This window comes from Acinonyx jubatus, chromosome B3 (assembly GCF_027475565.1).
Source record: "Acinonyx jubatus isolate Ajub_Pintada_27869175 chromosome B3, VMU_Ajub_asm_v1.0, whole genome shotgun sequence".
NCBI lineage: Eukaryota > Metazoa > Chordata > Mammalia > Carnivora > Felidae > Acinonyx > Acinonyx jubatus.
Window position 1 is genome coordinate 122,319,854 of NC_069386.1, and position 16,005 is coordinate 122,335,858.

Consider the following 16,005-nt stretch of genomic DNA (forward strand, 5'->3'; position numbering starts at 1 on the left):
CCTAAGGGGAGTCACATCTGCGTGAATTTTGTTTCATGGATTTTACACATCCTATTGCACCCAGCACAGGGTATACCCCTAAATAGAATCTCAGTCAATAGTTGTCAGTCATGATTCTTCAAATTTCCATTAAAATTCTGGAATATTATGAGATACTACAAATATTAATGAAATTATTATGAGTAGGAAACCATGAGTAAGTTCAGAGTCTCAAGATACATTAATACATTGGTTGAGTCACCTGTTTCCAGGATTAAAGTGTACATATTTAACCATGTTGCAAATACATCTCTTGTCATTAACAGACCACTGCCTCCATAAAACATTCATATCCTTTATACTTTCTCATAATGCAAAGTAGTTGATAGAAGTGTGTTCAAATTTTTTTCATCATACATTAATACACTGCCAAACATATTATATATAATGTGTGTGTGTGTGTGTGTGTGTATATACACACACACACACATACATATGGCTTTAACCAACTCATGGAAAGTTTATTTATAGCACTTAAAAAACCTGGGGCATAAATTTAACAAAGTAAAAGTTTGCTCCATGATCTCAATAAGGCCCTTCCCATGAATTGTGTGTGACTTGTTCACAAATATGGAAAGTATCTGAAGATTTTCTTCTAACTTGTCTTAATTTCCTTGAAGACTCTGGCACACAGCATGAGATTAAAATAACCTGGCATTGCCGGAGTCTTTACCCACAAATACCAAGGAATAAATATTAGAATGATGGATTCTCTTTCCCTTGTCAACCATGAATGTGTTCCAGCCAGGAGCAAGGTCTAGAGAGTAATTTAAAAATAAACAAACAGAACCAAAGAGTAACTTTATTCTTTTATTCAAAATTTATTAAAATACAAGAACAAATTTTAAAAGCACACGTACCACTCAGCACCAATATAATAACACTCTTTCTACTGATAATCTCCAAAGCGTTTCTGTTTCTGCAACTGAGAAGCAGAGAAATACACACATGCATTCTTACCACATTTACCCAGTGCCCATAGCATCATGCCCCAAATATTCTCCTTGCTAGGGAGACAAAGATGGGCAGAGGAAAACTAATGTGACTACATCCAACCACTAACTGAGTCAGTGACTCTTTCATCAGTAGTTATCATTTGCACACTGGTCACCTCTGCACATCCCAATCTCCCTCTCCAGGTGCCCGACTGCTTGGGCTAGTGATATAGTCTGGTGATAATGTGATGCAAAAGAAAATGAAACTGGCCAACATTCCCTACCCAATTTCTTTTAATTGCTTTGGTTATAAAGTACTGGATACTTATGTCTTCACACTCTTTCATCCTAACACACATAAAAAGTACATGGGCTAGTGACATAGTCTGGAGAAGGCTTGAGAGATTTTTTAATTTATTTCCCACCCCCTTCTGTGGGCTTCTTTCATTTATGTGTTTACCTGTTTGCTTTTGGGGGAGGGGGGGAGCCCAAATAGTGACTACATTTAACATCTCCTTGGTCCTTGAGATCTCCCCAGTAAATAGTAAATAAACTCCCTAGAGCTCTGGTACTGCTGCTTAAGATGGGCAGCAAGCTCTGACTTGCATGAGCAGGGTTTTTTTGGATATCTTTACATGTTTGCTTTCTATTGTATCAGACTCACCTTAGAACAGAGCTGGGTCTCTTAAGTCGGAGACCTTGCTTCTGGTGCTATCCAGAACATAAGGCATTATGAAGTGGCCCAATGTTTGGCTCTTCCTAAAGTCATTCACTGACACCTAGCAGCCCTCTTCCAATGGTGAGAATTATCTTTTCAAACCTTCCCAAATCAATAGACCAAATTCACAGGACCTCGTTCTTCCAGATTAGCAACTTCCTGGCTTTCCCAGGCCCTACTACCTTCTTTTACAGAGGACCTCAAGATACTACGCAGAGATTGCAAATCACCAAGGCAGAAATTGATACTTATACCCCATTCTGGATGTACATATGAAGACTAAGTTTGGATTCTATTTTTAAGATAAAGGAGAAAGTAGGGAGAAAGTTGGAATATAACTAAAATTTTTTTTGATCTGATTTTTGGCAATATCGTTTTAAGTTCCTGGAATTAGAATTCTCCACTGCTGAGAGACATGACATTGGACATGTTCTGAAAAGCTCTAAATGCTGGAGAGGTTTTCATGAACCCTTCAATGGGACAGTAATTGGTATCTACATTTCCCCCTTTGCAGGGGCCATATGATTCTAATTAAGCTTATTTTCCAAACCATCAGTCAGATTTACAGAATGGGAAGTCCTGTACATCAGTGCATTCCTTTTGCTGTGGACATAACCCACAGGACATGCTAAGAACACCTGTGTCCAGCTGGAAATTCTCCCAAAGGCATAGATATTGTCTTTAATATGCCCCTCTGGTATTTTATGCAGCAAGGCAGTACCCACACATGACCTCAACATATTAACATATTTCATATTTTTTTTTATTCAAGAGCCCAAATAGTGAAATACACTCCAGGCAAAATCAAAGACAGCAGGATTTTCTTCTTTCCTTGGTTATAGAATAGGCATTTTCTGCTTAACGGCAAGAAAATTTAAATAAATAGACCATTTAGAACTTGATATTACCAAAAATCAAGGGTAAATTCTATAAACAAGGTGAAGACATAGTACCAAAGATCCAAAACATGAATATAAAAAGTCATATAAGTTAAATGGCTTCACTTTAGCTATACAAAGAGCAGTTACTAGTCTGCCTTTAAGGAGGTCAGTTACATTTTAATATCTATATCAAACATTTCAACATCATTGTGCAGGCATCTCATTCATGCCCATTCAAGAAAGTCATGTTGATTCCACTATTTTCTCTAAGCAATAAAATAAAGTAAGTTTGAATAGTTCCAAGACATAAGTCTTTCAAACACTAAATGTTTGAGTAAATCCAGATGCTATGATAATATCTAAAATTGCTTGGAAACTATTTCAATAATAGATATGCTAACTCAGTTTAAAAGGCTAAACTGATAGCTCCATGTAAACATAGCCTATGGGCGGGGGGAATGTTTAGGTACTAAGAAGAACTCAAAGTTTGTTTGTGTATATATATATATATATATATATATATATGAATAACAATTGTTCAAAGGAACATACTTTATAAAAGAGAAGATAGGTGGGGTGGGTATTGACAATCTAATACTTTCTCTGAGCATACCAGCTAAGCACTGATTCTCCTCTACCTCAAATAATGAGTTCTTGTTATGTTCCTAAAGATACATCATAGGAAATCCTAAAAAATCATGTTGAGATAAATAGGTTACATAACTCTGGTAACACCAAGCCATTCTACATACTGTAGGATTCCTGAGCTTTGTCAATTCACTTTCTTCATTGGCCCCTAACTGCCTTTCTTCCAGAAAGTCTTCTATGTTCTATTGAACATATCTTTTTCCCTGATATTCAGCCTATGCCTTTGTGTATTTACTTCCACTGCTTCATTTCTCCATTGGAGTATCCTCGTGGAGAGGAATTGCACACACACAACCTTCTCTTTCCTTAAAAATATATCACGACTGGGTGCTTTTTCCATCATCCTTTTACCCAGACAACTAGCACTGCCTTAGCCAAATCTCATCCCCCCACCAGCTTCTCTAACATCCTGTTCCATTATTGTACATGTAGAACAAAGGGGAAGTTTAAAGACAACAGAGTGAGTGTGCTGCAACCAAGTTTTCATTTTACTTTTCTAGGGGACCACATAATCTTAACACCATTTTAAAGATAAAATACAATGGGGCCCACTGATCATTCTGGAGTGTAGAGTTTAACAATTGAGAAGTCTGAAATAATCTATTCTCCATGTGATTTTCCAGAAATCTATTAGATGATGCCACATTTTCAAAATTTGCTTTGTTTCTCTGTGGGTGTGTTTTATAGATTTTAAGACACTGGAAAGCCTAAATGTTGCTGTAAAACACAATCATCAGTTAAAATAACGTATTAGTGTCTAAACAATAAACTAGTGATAGAACTGATATATTGCTCCAGCTTTTTTTGTTTTTAATGTACTTTTGGTTCTTACTCAGTTCCCACCTTTTTCTCATTTCAGAGGCAACTAGTTTCAGAAGATATTTTCAACTTGAGATTTTTTTCTATTACTTTTATTTTATGATTCAATTATTAATGGAATGGTCATAAGAACCTTTGATTGTACATTCAATACAACCATATACTGTGATTTGACAGCATCCTCAAATTTACAGTAAAAATTTATGATATAAAATTAGTTGGTCTATTCTTTCGGGGTTATGATATTTAGCTATTACTTACATTACAGGTAAAACTATAGTATCTTTAAAGAGAAATATGGTGTGTGTGTGTATATATATATATACACACACACGTGTGTGTGTATATGTGTGTGTGTGTGTGTGTATATATATATACACACACACACACATATCATTATAATAATGTACAATTGAGGCCTTAGATTACCAGACCTCAGCTAATTGGAACAAAGGAAGAGGAAGACCCCAGTCCAAATTCAAATGGAAATGGAAATTCCATTTCACCAAATTCCATGCCACTGAGGGTTGCCTTATATCAAAGCCTCCAAAATTACTAATGAGAATTTTCTCAAACTAACTTTGCCTTCCTCTATTTTGCAGCTGAAGAAATCTTGTTTGTTCGTACCTATTATTCATTATAGTTCACCTACTTTGGGAGAACAGTACCACAGCGGAATGGCCAGGGCACCTACCTCCCACAGCAGCTAAGAATATATTTTATTTATATATAAATAAAGAAAGAGCCGAGTCCAGCTCAGCATTCAGAGAACACCATTGTGGAGGCTAAGACTAAGAACGAGTGGGGCCACATCATAATTGTAGGAATGGAGAGGGACAGACCAGTACCATTGGATCTATTGGTTTTACATTTAATCAGTATCACAGGGCATAATTAATCAACTGAAAATATACATACCACAAACATGTTTCAAAAAGTAATTATTTCCAGCAAAAAATTCTCATAATTACAAATAATGAAGTGTGGTTTTTTTTTCCCTCTTTCAATCCCCCTTTCTCCCTTAGTTCAGGAGTATATGATAAATATATTGATTTCATATGTATATTCTCAATGCTAATTATAGTTGAGCTGCTTCTTTTTCTGGCCCATGTATGTTTTATGTTTCAATGTTTCGGTGGCTAACAAATTAGTCCCACTCTCCACAGCTTCAAAGTGAAACTCTGTGAAGCCTCCTCATCTTTCTGCATCCTTTCCTAGCTTGTCAATTTGATTTTCTTCTAGTACTTTCCCACCTGCCTAAAAAGTAACCCTCAGATTTCAGATAATCTAACCCTCCAGGAATCATTCTTGATATCTACCAATACATCTGTGAGTTCTGGCATATTTAGACTGGCAGAGAGCACTAGATGGCTAGAAACTAAAACAGCAAAAACTACTTGAACATTGTTAAACACGAAGTCCCAAGCACAAGGACTGGACTCAAGGATTCATCATAAGTAAATATTTGGGAATTTTCCAGTTGGGCTCTATCCATGCTGAATAAAGCCTAGGCAATACCCCTTATACTAACAAGGATAATAGTTCCCTAAGGTAGTAGTTATTCAGGTAAGTCTGTTCTTCAGGTCCCAAAGCTTCCATCAGCTGTATTACTTCTTTCCCAAGGCAGATGAACACATGTTGAAACAGGGTTTCTTCCTCTACATCTTGGGATCTTTTTACTCAGGGCTTTTCACTAGGAAGAGATGTGATGGGGCTACTATTTAGCCAAATGCCATTTGAGTGGTAAAAGAAGTATGGAGATGTTAGAAGCTTATGTTCTTCTGACACGTAAATTCCTGTCTTTCAGGGAGACAATGAGACTCAGTTGAAATAGTGGATTCAGTTCTTAGTTTCCTTTCCTTTACATAATTAAAAAAAAAACTCTTTTACAATCATACCTTCAACCAGCTAATCTAGATTTCATCTTTTGCTGAAATTCTTCTCCAGCCAACGCCGGACTTCTTGAAGGTTGTAGTAGAAGGGCCCCTTTCCTCCTAGATAAGCAATTTTCTGTCTCTGCACAATACACACACGTTCAAAGGCTACACCATAAGCTACATTGGCATTATTGTCCATGCGGTCAGCCACAACTCGACACTGGGGCGGCAAGGAGAAATGCTCCAGAAGCTGGTGGGCTGCTGCACATCGGTCTTCTTGGTTCCGGTGCTTCTTCACTTCAAAAGACAAAGAAGAATCACCAGGCACTGCCCAACCATCTGAAGGATGAGCCTCATCAATGTAGACCAACAGGAAGTCAGCCACTGATGAGAACTCTTCCACCAGTTTGCTGAAGGCTGGCAGCTGGCTAGTAAAAGGAGGTCAAGTGGCTGAGCCAAAATTGACCACCAGTGGACGCTCAGGGCTGGCAAAGTCAAGAAGGTGGCACTCGCCTCCATCAACTATCTTCACCTGGGCACCATTTCTACTGTTGTCACCTCCTTCAGAATTAGAGACATGTACCACACTGGAATTGGGGGCATCTTCACCCAATTTCACCTGATGGTGAAAAAAAGAAAAAGGGAGAGAATACCATATGAAATGCATTGTCACTCCAATTCACTCTATACAAAACCAACCAGCTCTAATACAATGTGGGATTTCCTTCATAGGATATGATAAATATATATTGATTTGAGTAAAGAAGCATCATGGCTGGTAATGTAAAGAATGGCCCTAAAGAGTAAGTCTTTTTCATTCTGTATAGTCATTGAAGGTAATTATTTTCATCATCAAAGGCACCACATTCAAAGAACCATTGAAGGCACCACTCTTTTCATAATTATGTTGAGGCTGGTATTCTTTACTAGCTTAGTCTGCTGTCAATGCTGAGCACACATTATACAACAAATGATTAATTGACTTAATTTTAAAAGTTAAAAGTGAATGGTCTACTTTAAGTGAAATTGTCAGAGCTGTGGGGGTTAGGTACCTCTTTTTTATATTCCCACTTCTGAATTCTAAAATACTCAGGAAAGACCTTTATATTCTTGCATGATGCTAATTTACTTAATCTCCACCAATGGACAATGATACCAATGGGCTCAATTCTTGGACAGAGCTAGAAATCTGAGGTCCACCATTTACTAGAAGGGCTACTCCCACTTCACCTCTTCAGTGCTTCAGTTTTTCCATCTGTAAAATGCTGATAATAATGCCTGTCTTCCTCAGACAGTTATAAGGGCTACAACATAAGAAAATGAGCTCTTGTATACTATAAATCATTGTGTGAGTATAGGTTCCATTATTAAATGCTACCCAAATATATGAAACAGCATATCATCTTTCTGGGAAACTCTATGTTTAAAAAAAAAAAGGACTATCCTCAGAAGTAATTTGATCTCTTCTCAGGATGATGTCCTTTCTAGAGGTTTCTTGAGCTACCACTTACTTTTGGGTTCCCATAACCCAAAAGTAATGGAAATGAGTTCATTTCCATTAAACAAATGAAATAGAAACATAGAATTATTCCAGAATTATTTTAATTCCTCATTTTTCATGGGTTTTTGTTTTGTTTTCCTGTTTTTATCTAGGAAATCACAAACCATTTACTTTTCTATCATACATTCTATTAACAAGCTCCTCTGCATTTTAAAATAGGCAGGTATAAAAGAAGGTATGGAAGAAAATTGTTCCACATGCCCCTTTGCAAGTGGTTTAAATAGCTGAACACAGAATGAAGGAAAGTTTGCTGGCCTTTGGATCTGTAAATTGATAATAAAAAGCTTGCAACATAAAAGAACCAATTACTTCAGTTTGAATTAACACAATCGGATCTTCCCCTAGTACGGTTTAATCAAAGCCAATAACATTACGGACAACTTACGACAGCCCAGTTGATTTTTATACGCTATACTTAATATTACAAAACACTCCCAACTGGATCGACTTATTTCCCTCATATAAATACAGCCACATATAACACTGTTAGTAATTGAAGTCACTTAGAAGTAAATTGTTAAAGACTCAACAATCCAAACTGATGTAAAATACTCAAGGGCTTTCATTCAGAAGCTTCTATCTAATGTGAATGCATAACTCATTTTAACTGTAGAGAAAGAAGGAAAGAAGTTCTTTCTCTCCCTTCTGAAAAATCCTAGCAATGCAGATTTGAAACAATACTATTAGTTTTCTAAAAATCTTAAGATAACAATCTTCTTTCTTAGAAAAGGAAGCTGTTGGTATTATTTAAATAAGTACATTTGTTTTTAGTTACTATCAGGGAGAAAGTTACTTTGTTTATATTAATTTTCTTGGTTAATTTGCAAGTTACCCTAGATGGAGAAATCTTATAAACCACTTTCAGCTGGGTTATTTTATATGAGGTAAAATAACACCTCACACATCTCTGAGGTATGAAAATATGCTTAAAATTTAAAGATACACACTTTATAGGTATTATATATCTTTTAACCTACCTTCTCATTAGATTTTTCCCACTTAAACTATCAGTAACAGCTCTAGAAGGGCTGCTTTCAATGATACTGTGTTGTGTTCCTCAACATACTGTGATATAAAGATCTGAATGCATTCACTCTAAATCCATTAAATGCTGTAGTGACTTCTTGGGAAGTCAACAACCCATTCACAGAAGAAAAGTCATCTCTAGACTACAGACTTGTAGGTTCTTGGTAGGTGGAAACACCATCTGGTTTTTGGAGTCATGTTAAAGACCTCTGATGCCCCTGACTCTCACCCAAGCAGAACTGCTGATTTTGCATTATTCCTGATTATTCAACTGAATAATCTCATCTGATGCTTCTGTCACAGGTGGCTCTCATATTACCTGCAGTTAATTTTCTTAGAAAATTAAAGCACCTTCTCCTTCCTCTTAGTGACAATGTCTATAGTTCAGCCACATAATTCTTTTCAAAGTATAGACTTAGAAAATTTCAAACAAGTACAATACCTTCACTCTCAAATTAAAAATTAGAAAAGTTACCAAATACATAATGCTTTTGTGTGTGTGTGTGTGTGTGTGTGTGTGTGTGTGTGTAGTGCCGAGAACAGCACTAGCATTTTATTAAGCTGGAAATTTTGTTGAATGAATTAGTAAATGAACGATAGCTATTATAATCCTAGGGGTCAGTGAAGAATTTTACACTTAATAATAACCTAGACCTGCAATGAACATAATTATGTTTGGGTGATGGATATGTTCACTGAGTCAGATAATTCAGAAATGTGAATCCTGGAGCCCTATTGTAGAGTTCTGCCATAATCAACACCGAATACTGTTGATCTGCTCTTGATTATCTTGGCTCTCAATGTATGAAATCAAAGAAGCCAATTCTTTTTATTTTGCTCTGCAGCCATGGGACCCTACTGCAGATTGGAATGTCATAAACAGCGTGTTCATGAAGATGACTAGGTTAGAGAAAATGCGTAGGTAAGACTAAAGATATTAATAAAACTACATGGGGAGAAAAAACCCCACACCCATTATTTGTAAGTCTCAGTGTGAGTAGACCAGTAGTCTACTTTTATAAACATCATATACTAATCATAAAATTTGTCCGTCTTTGCTAAAACCTGCTGATGACACTTTAGCAACAATAAAGAAAAAAACTTCAGAAATTAAAAAAAAATGGAAGTTCACTTTAAACAAACAAAAATAAATCTTTTAAAAGGACATTACTGTCCTTTCTCAATTGCCATTTGAGACCAATATCATTTCTCATCTTCCCATTTGATCTCCGTGAAAATTAAATTCCTATTATGAACAGAGTTTCAAGTGGAGAATTTCTTGGTTTGCTCAGTTATATGCCCTGCTGAGATGGAATGGGAGAATCACCATTGTCTTCAATGATGGAAGATTCTTTGCTTTCCCCAGGAGCAAAGCATTCCTTGACAAAGAGCCAAAATGATGAAGAAAATAAAGTTGGTCCCATAATAACATTTAGGCTGCAGGAAAGAAGCTCAACAAAAACAAGTTATCCCCTGGTACTCTCAAACTTTGTTTTAATTTCCCACAGTGGCACAGAAAGTCTCCTGGCCACAAGTTACCTATCATCTTAATTTCTCCTTCTTAGAGGGTTTGTGTTTGGTTTTTGTCCTTAATGAGACATATTTGCCAAAGAGGCATTCAAAAGGCATTTTTTACTCTTGCGGAAGAGTAATTAGGTCGGTACCTCTTTCCCTGCCAGCATTAGCTGCTCTAAAGAGAACCCTGCCCAGTATTTAATGCCCAAACACAAGAAGCATCATTTCCACTAATTGGTCTTGAAGTTCCGATGTTCCCAAAGGGTCCCTTTATTTTCCAAGGATCAGAAAGGACATACGTAAAATGTAATATCGTCATCACTGACTTTATCTCTCTCATCTGCGCTATTACAGTTGTCCTTTCCTATGTTTGTGTAATCAACATCAACACAACACCAACAAGGGAGTAAATAAAGGGCTTCATTTTTATAACACATGACCTCTCCCGGCAGAATGCAAATGTTGTGATAGCCATATTTATAAATATGAACAAGAGGGTAAATATATGGCCTATAAATTTGATTCCTGTGATGATAGGATTCCTTTTACTGACAATGTTCAGTGCATGGGGAAAAGGATAATACTGCTTTAGCATGTGGACTCTGAAATGCAGGGCAAGGGGAAAAAAGAACCATTCATCAAGCAGAAGCTGGAAATAGAGCATATACTACTAACCTTGTTTTTTTTTCCTCTTTTCCACAGCCTTAGAAAGGCTTCTGGACAAAATATCACCTCATCTCATGATAGGAAGTAAGGCAAATGATAAAAATGGGGGTTGGGTGTGTGGCAGAACAATATTTACACATCCTTCTTGCTACACAAAAGCCCTAGGATGGCTTTATTAACCATCAAGAAATTTCAAATTCTTTGACATAATGACCAGGCTACATCAGTGTCCTTACAAACATGGCCAAACAATGATTAAACAGTAATTTACCCAGGTACATTCCAACTGGCCAAATAAACCAGAGTTGAAGAATGAGCTACTGACTCTTTCCTCCAAGTTCAACTCCTCTCTGGTCCTTCTGTTTTCGGTGCATGCCTTGAAAATGCAGCTCTAAGCTGTATCATTTCCTAGTGTTCTATCCAAGTGATGGATAAACTCTGGCTGGGGCCTCCTTTGTGTTCTTTTGAGAATGTTTCTCTCTTAAGAGAGCTATTTTCCATTGTAGAAACTAGTGTCAAAAGGCTGGAGGTGAATGAAGAGGAGGAGGATGTTAGAGACCCTTTCAAAACCAAAATTATATGTTCAAATGAATATGTTTTCTGTATTTCTACCGCAATATTAACTGCATAGAAATTAAACTGCTTGTCAACATCTATACTGTGTGTTTACTTTTACACTTCATTTAGGTAGGAGCCCGGTTCCCAGACAGGGGAGTTTGCTTATTGGTTGCATTTTCGAGTCTTGGAGTGCTAGTACAAGGATGCAGTGTTAGATGCAATGACACAGATTAGGAAAACTTAAATAACAAACATCTGTTATTCACCTCTGTCCGTCACAAGTTTCCGTAGACTTTTTTTCCATCAAAACCCATGCATGGAACTCCCTATAACCAAGAGCAAATTATCTTTAAAGGTTCCACTCTGGAATTAATTTTAAATTCCATTCAACATTTTAATGAAGAAGGGTTGTTTTTATTTTGTTCTATTTTAATTTATTTGTCACCCCCTCCAGGAGCCAAATACAGGGATAACACTTTTACTGCACTTTCTCTAACTATCTCCCCAAATATCTGACCTTCAACGAGGGGAATTAGAAATGACATGCCTTGTGTATGACAGGTGTGCAAACCCCTCCTCCCAGAAATCTCTGCTTCTGAGGGTGGCGGCCTTGAAATAACGTAAGTTGGCATTGCGAAATACCATGGTGCCACCTCACACAAAACTTCCTCCAGTGTGGCTCTGGAAATGGCCACACCCAAAGACAGTGTCACAGATGAAAACAGCAGTCAGGGAAGTCATTCAACTTGTTTTAGAGATTCTGAGTGACCCTCAAATGCCACGACAGCTACCACCACCCTTGTCATACTTGGGAGACAGAGGAGACCTAAATTCAGTGCAAGCTGTGTTCACAATGTTTCTATTCATTGTACACCCAGTCCAGTCTTGTCTCTGGATATATGGGTTCCTGGTTTGCTCCTTCTCATGGTATCTATTATATAAATCATAAAAAGCAAACATAATAACATCAGCTATGAACTTGGTCACTAATCAAATCAATAGAAACAATACAGGAGAAGAATATATAAGCCATATGCAAAAAAAAGAAAAATCACTTGTCCTTGTCAATTTCTTGGAATACAATTAACAAAATATTGCTACATAATGGAATGCTATATATCAGTGAAAAATAAACAATCAAGTTTATTGAAGAGACATTTGTTTGTTTTTCCTTCTTTATTTCAATAAGCTGCTTGATAGGAAAAACAATGTCAGTTAATATTTGTGGGTAACAGCACAGCCCCCATGTTTTATGTGAGATATCTATGTAAGCACATATTCATATATAAAATTCTCCTGAGAAGTGACTTTTCTTTTATAGGCAAATGTTAATTATCTTTCAAAAAAGTAAGAGTTTAATATGCTGAGTTCAAGCCATTGGCATCTCCATTTTGTCTTCCTAACACCTACAAAATACAGAGTAGATGAGGGAACTTCCTAATTCATAATGTGCCTGACATACTTGTGTGTTCTCCACAAATTCTTTACTCCCATGTCAAAACATAAAAAATTCACATTCAGTGATACATTTGTGGGAGTGAAATGGTCATCTCAGTATCTTCCTCCATCATCTCCCCTTTGCCCAACATGCATGTTATAATGGAGATTATATGATTAGAACTTTAAGCATTGTTTCATATCATCAAAAAGGAATTTTTACTTACTAACAAGAGCTCTTACCATTCTCTGGCCTTTAGGACAGATGCAGGTTGCTTTCAATAAGAAAGATGTGTGTTGTAGTAAACCTTCCTGAATTCACAATGAATATTTCCTTCTTGAATATTTAATTTTCAGTGGAACAAACCTACTCTGGATTCTTTGTGACTAGAAGCTACTCCTTTTCCTTTCCTCATGCACAGATTTATTTTTCTAGGGTTGATTTATGGGGGAGTCTTCCCTTCCTCCTCTTTGATTATGAGTTTTCATCCTGCTTCTGTGGTGCTGTTTGTCTACAATGTACCACTTCATTGCCTTCTATATGCCTCTCAAATTCCCTTCCCTGCCATCTTGGACGAGGTCCCCCAGTACAGTTGGGGAAAACCAAGACTGTCTACTTTGACAGCAACTTTTGCCAAGTGAGTCCATTCTTAAGCCCAGAGATCAGCAGGAGTCACGTGGGCATAGGCAGAGGTGCCAACTGACAAAGGACCAGTGCCAAAATGCCCCCCGTTGGCCCTTGAGATCGGAGTTGAGGATGTCCTACCAACATCTCCAAGCAGCCAAAAGGCAAGTCTTAGAAACAAAGATCACCAGGTCTGGTTTTGAGAAGCAGCCCTGGGATGTGTGTTCCGCAGCTAAGTGAGGCCACTGCTCCGGTGCTCAAGGCATGTGTTGTAACAGTTTTGAGACTGTAATGAACCATAGACTTATCTGCTCTTTCTAGGACAACTTTTTTACTTTTGAGAAGGCAAATGTGGTTTCCCCGTACAAAGTCTGGATTTCTGACAGCTAGTTCACAGCTCTTCCTATTGCAAATTGATATCTAGTGACCCAGGACTCATTGCCTTATAACCACTTCAAAAGGGTTCAAATCAAATAAGCCATGGGGATGAAAAGTATAGCACAATATAGTCAATAAGTATGTAATAACTTTGTATGGTGACAGATGGTAACCATATTTTTCATGGTGAACATTTCCTAATGTATATAATTGTCAAATCACCATGTTGTACACCTGTACATTGTATGTCAACTATCCTTCAAGTAAAACAACGTCCACCTAGAGGAGGACGCTGCACACAGGGCTGCTTTCATTAACTCTTACCTCTACGAGAAACAAGGGGGATTTTATGCCAAATCTTACCCGCCGTGACCATTTTGTTAAGGCTTGCTAACTCTGAGGGTTCTGAGGAGCATTTTCTTTTTTCCCTCGCTTTTCAGTGCCCAGCACTGAACTGTCTTTCCTAGCGCACCCCAGCCTCTCATCAAGCAAAACATCAAAATCCAAGTTTGTTACAAGAGCAGGTTAAATGCAGCGGTCTCCTCCCCTCCCCCAACATTTTCTGACTTTTCCCGAAGTTACTCATCGGGCACAAATACCCTCTCTTCCAAAATTGCAGCAAGGCATTAATGGCTCTTATTAGAAAGCGTCTTTACTAGGTGGCACAGAGTCATAACAGCTTAATACCTGTCATCTCCAAATCTAACCTGTGTGACAGGTGTGGAAGGCACAGGTAGGGGCTCCCTTGAGCGTAACACCAGGAGCCTAGATAGCGCGCCAGGATCCCAGCCCGATGCTCCCCAGGGCCTGCGGTCCCTCGCTCGCCAGCCCCTGCCCCTGCTGACCGGGGGAGAAGCCCCTGTCGGGGCAGCTCACCTGCTTGTAGGCATCGAGGAGGAAGCTCTTCCAGATGCAGCGCATTCCCTCTGAGGTCAGCATGCGCCTCCACTCCCCGCGAGTGGACTTGGAGCGGCTCAGCAGCAGCACCACGTGCTTGAGGAGAATGACCGAGTCATAGAGTGCCAGGAAGAGGCAGTTGGAGAAAAAAACTGGCAGAATTTGCAGTGTGATCAGCAAGTCTACGCTGAGGATGCCCATCTTCTCTGCCTCCCAGTCAGTTCCCTTGTGCGCTCTGGTTCCCCTTCACCCTCTTATTTAAAAGGGGGGTGGTGATAGAGGGGGTGGGGGAGATAAAGGGGAAGGCCGGGGTGGGGGGAGAAGGAGAAAAACTAAATTAAAAGGAAGCCCAAGTTGTCTCCTCTTTCAAAGAAGCAGAAATGGCAAGACCAAGTCCAGTCTCTGCAGCCCAGCAGTTGGAGTGTGCCCATCAATTCATTCAATTCGGAGCTGCTGCCTTTTTTTTTTTTTTCAGGATTTAAGATGTTAAAAAAACAAAAACAAAAAAACCCCCACAAAAAACAAAAAACAACCCACACACAAACTGGCGTCCCCGTCCCTAATCCAGTCACCCCTCTCAGAGTCGGTGACAGACAGGCAGCTCTACTTTCATTTCTAAGCACCTATGAGACTGTGGCAGAGATTGCAAAATTTTCTTTAGCTTTTCATTGTCTCTAATGTTCAGAAACGTAGCCCGTTTCTTTCTGGAGTTGCCAGAGTTTCAAAAATGTGCTTGAAGGGGAGTTTTTCCCCTTCTTTACTCCGTTTGACACACACTTTCTGTTCTCCTTCTCCCAGCCTGTCTCTCTCTCCCTTCCCCAGGAGCGACTGACTCTTCTCTTCCTCACTCGCTCTGCCTTTTCCTTCGTGCTATCTGTCTGTGGTGCAAAGTGCCTCTCTCTCTCTCTCTCTGCAGCCCAGTGAGTCTCCCTGAAGCCTTTTATACATTCCCTGGCTAATTGCTGCAATAGAGAAATGAAAGCCTAATCTTGGTAAAGATCTTGACGTCATTGAGAAAGAGGGCTTTACTTTGGCCAGAACTGCAGTGAATAGAAAAGCAAAACTCGACAACTTTTTTTTTTTTAGGAGGGGGGGGGGGTAGAGGGACAGTGGAATTTTGCTTTGTGATTTAAAGAGAGGGAGAGAGAGAAAAAAAATTAATACCTTTGCCAGTTTTCAGGAAATACTTCCAGATTTTGGGAAAAGTAATTTAATGTAACGTGCAGATTGATAGGGAAACACTCTCTCCTCTGATTATTATTATTGTTATTGTTCATTTATGAGGGATTTGGGAAGGAAAGGATTCTGGAAAGCAGGTAGATCGAGAGGAAGAGTCCTCATGGAAGGTCTTTGCTCTAGTTCTTGGAAGATGTATATGCTTACATTTGGTCTTTATACCTTTCTACTCTGACAGTCTCTCATCAG

At 38.5% G+C, this 16,005-nt stretch overlaps 1 protein-coding gene across 1 annotated transcript; it reads right to left on the reverse strand.

Annotated features, from left to right (window-relative positions):
* Window positions 1-840: 840 nt before the first annotated feature.
* On the reverse strand, window positions 841-15,533 carry DIO2 (iodothyronine deiodinase 2). Its single transcript, XM_015081764.3, is given in 3 exon segments — window positions 841-5,963; window positions 5,966-6,536; window positions 14,560-15,533. Coding segments are annotated over 3 exon segments (816 nt in total). The 5' UTR covers window positions 14,782-15,533; the 3' UTR covers window positions 841-5,940.
* Window positions 15,534-16,005: the final 472 nt, after the last annotated feature.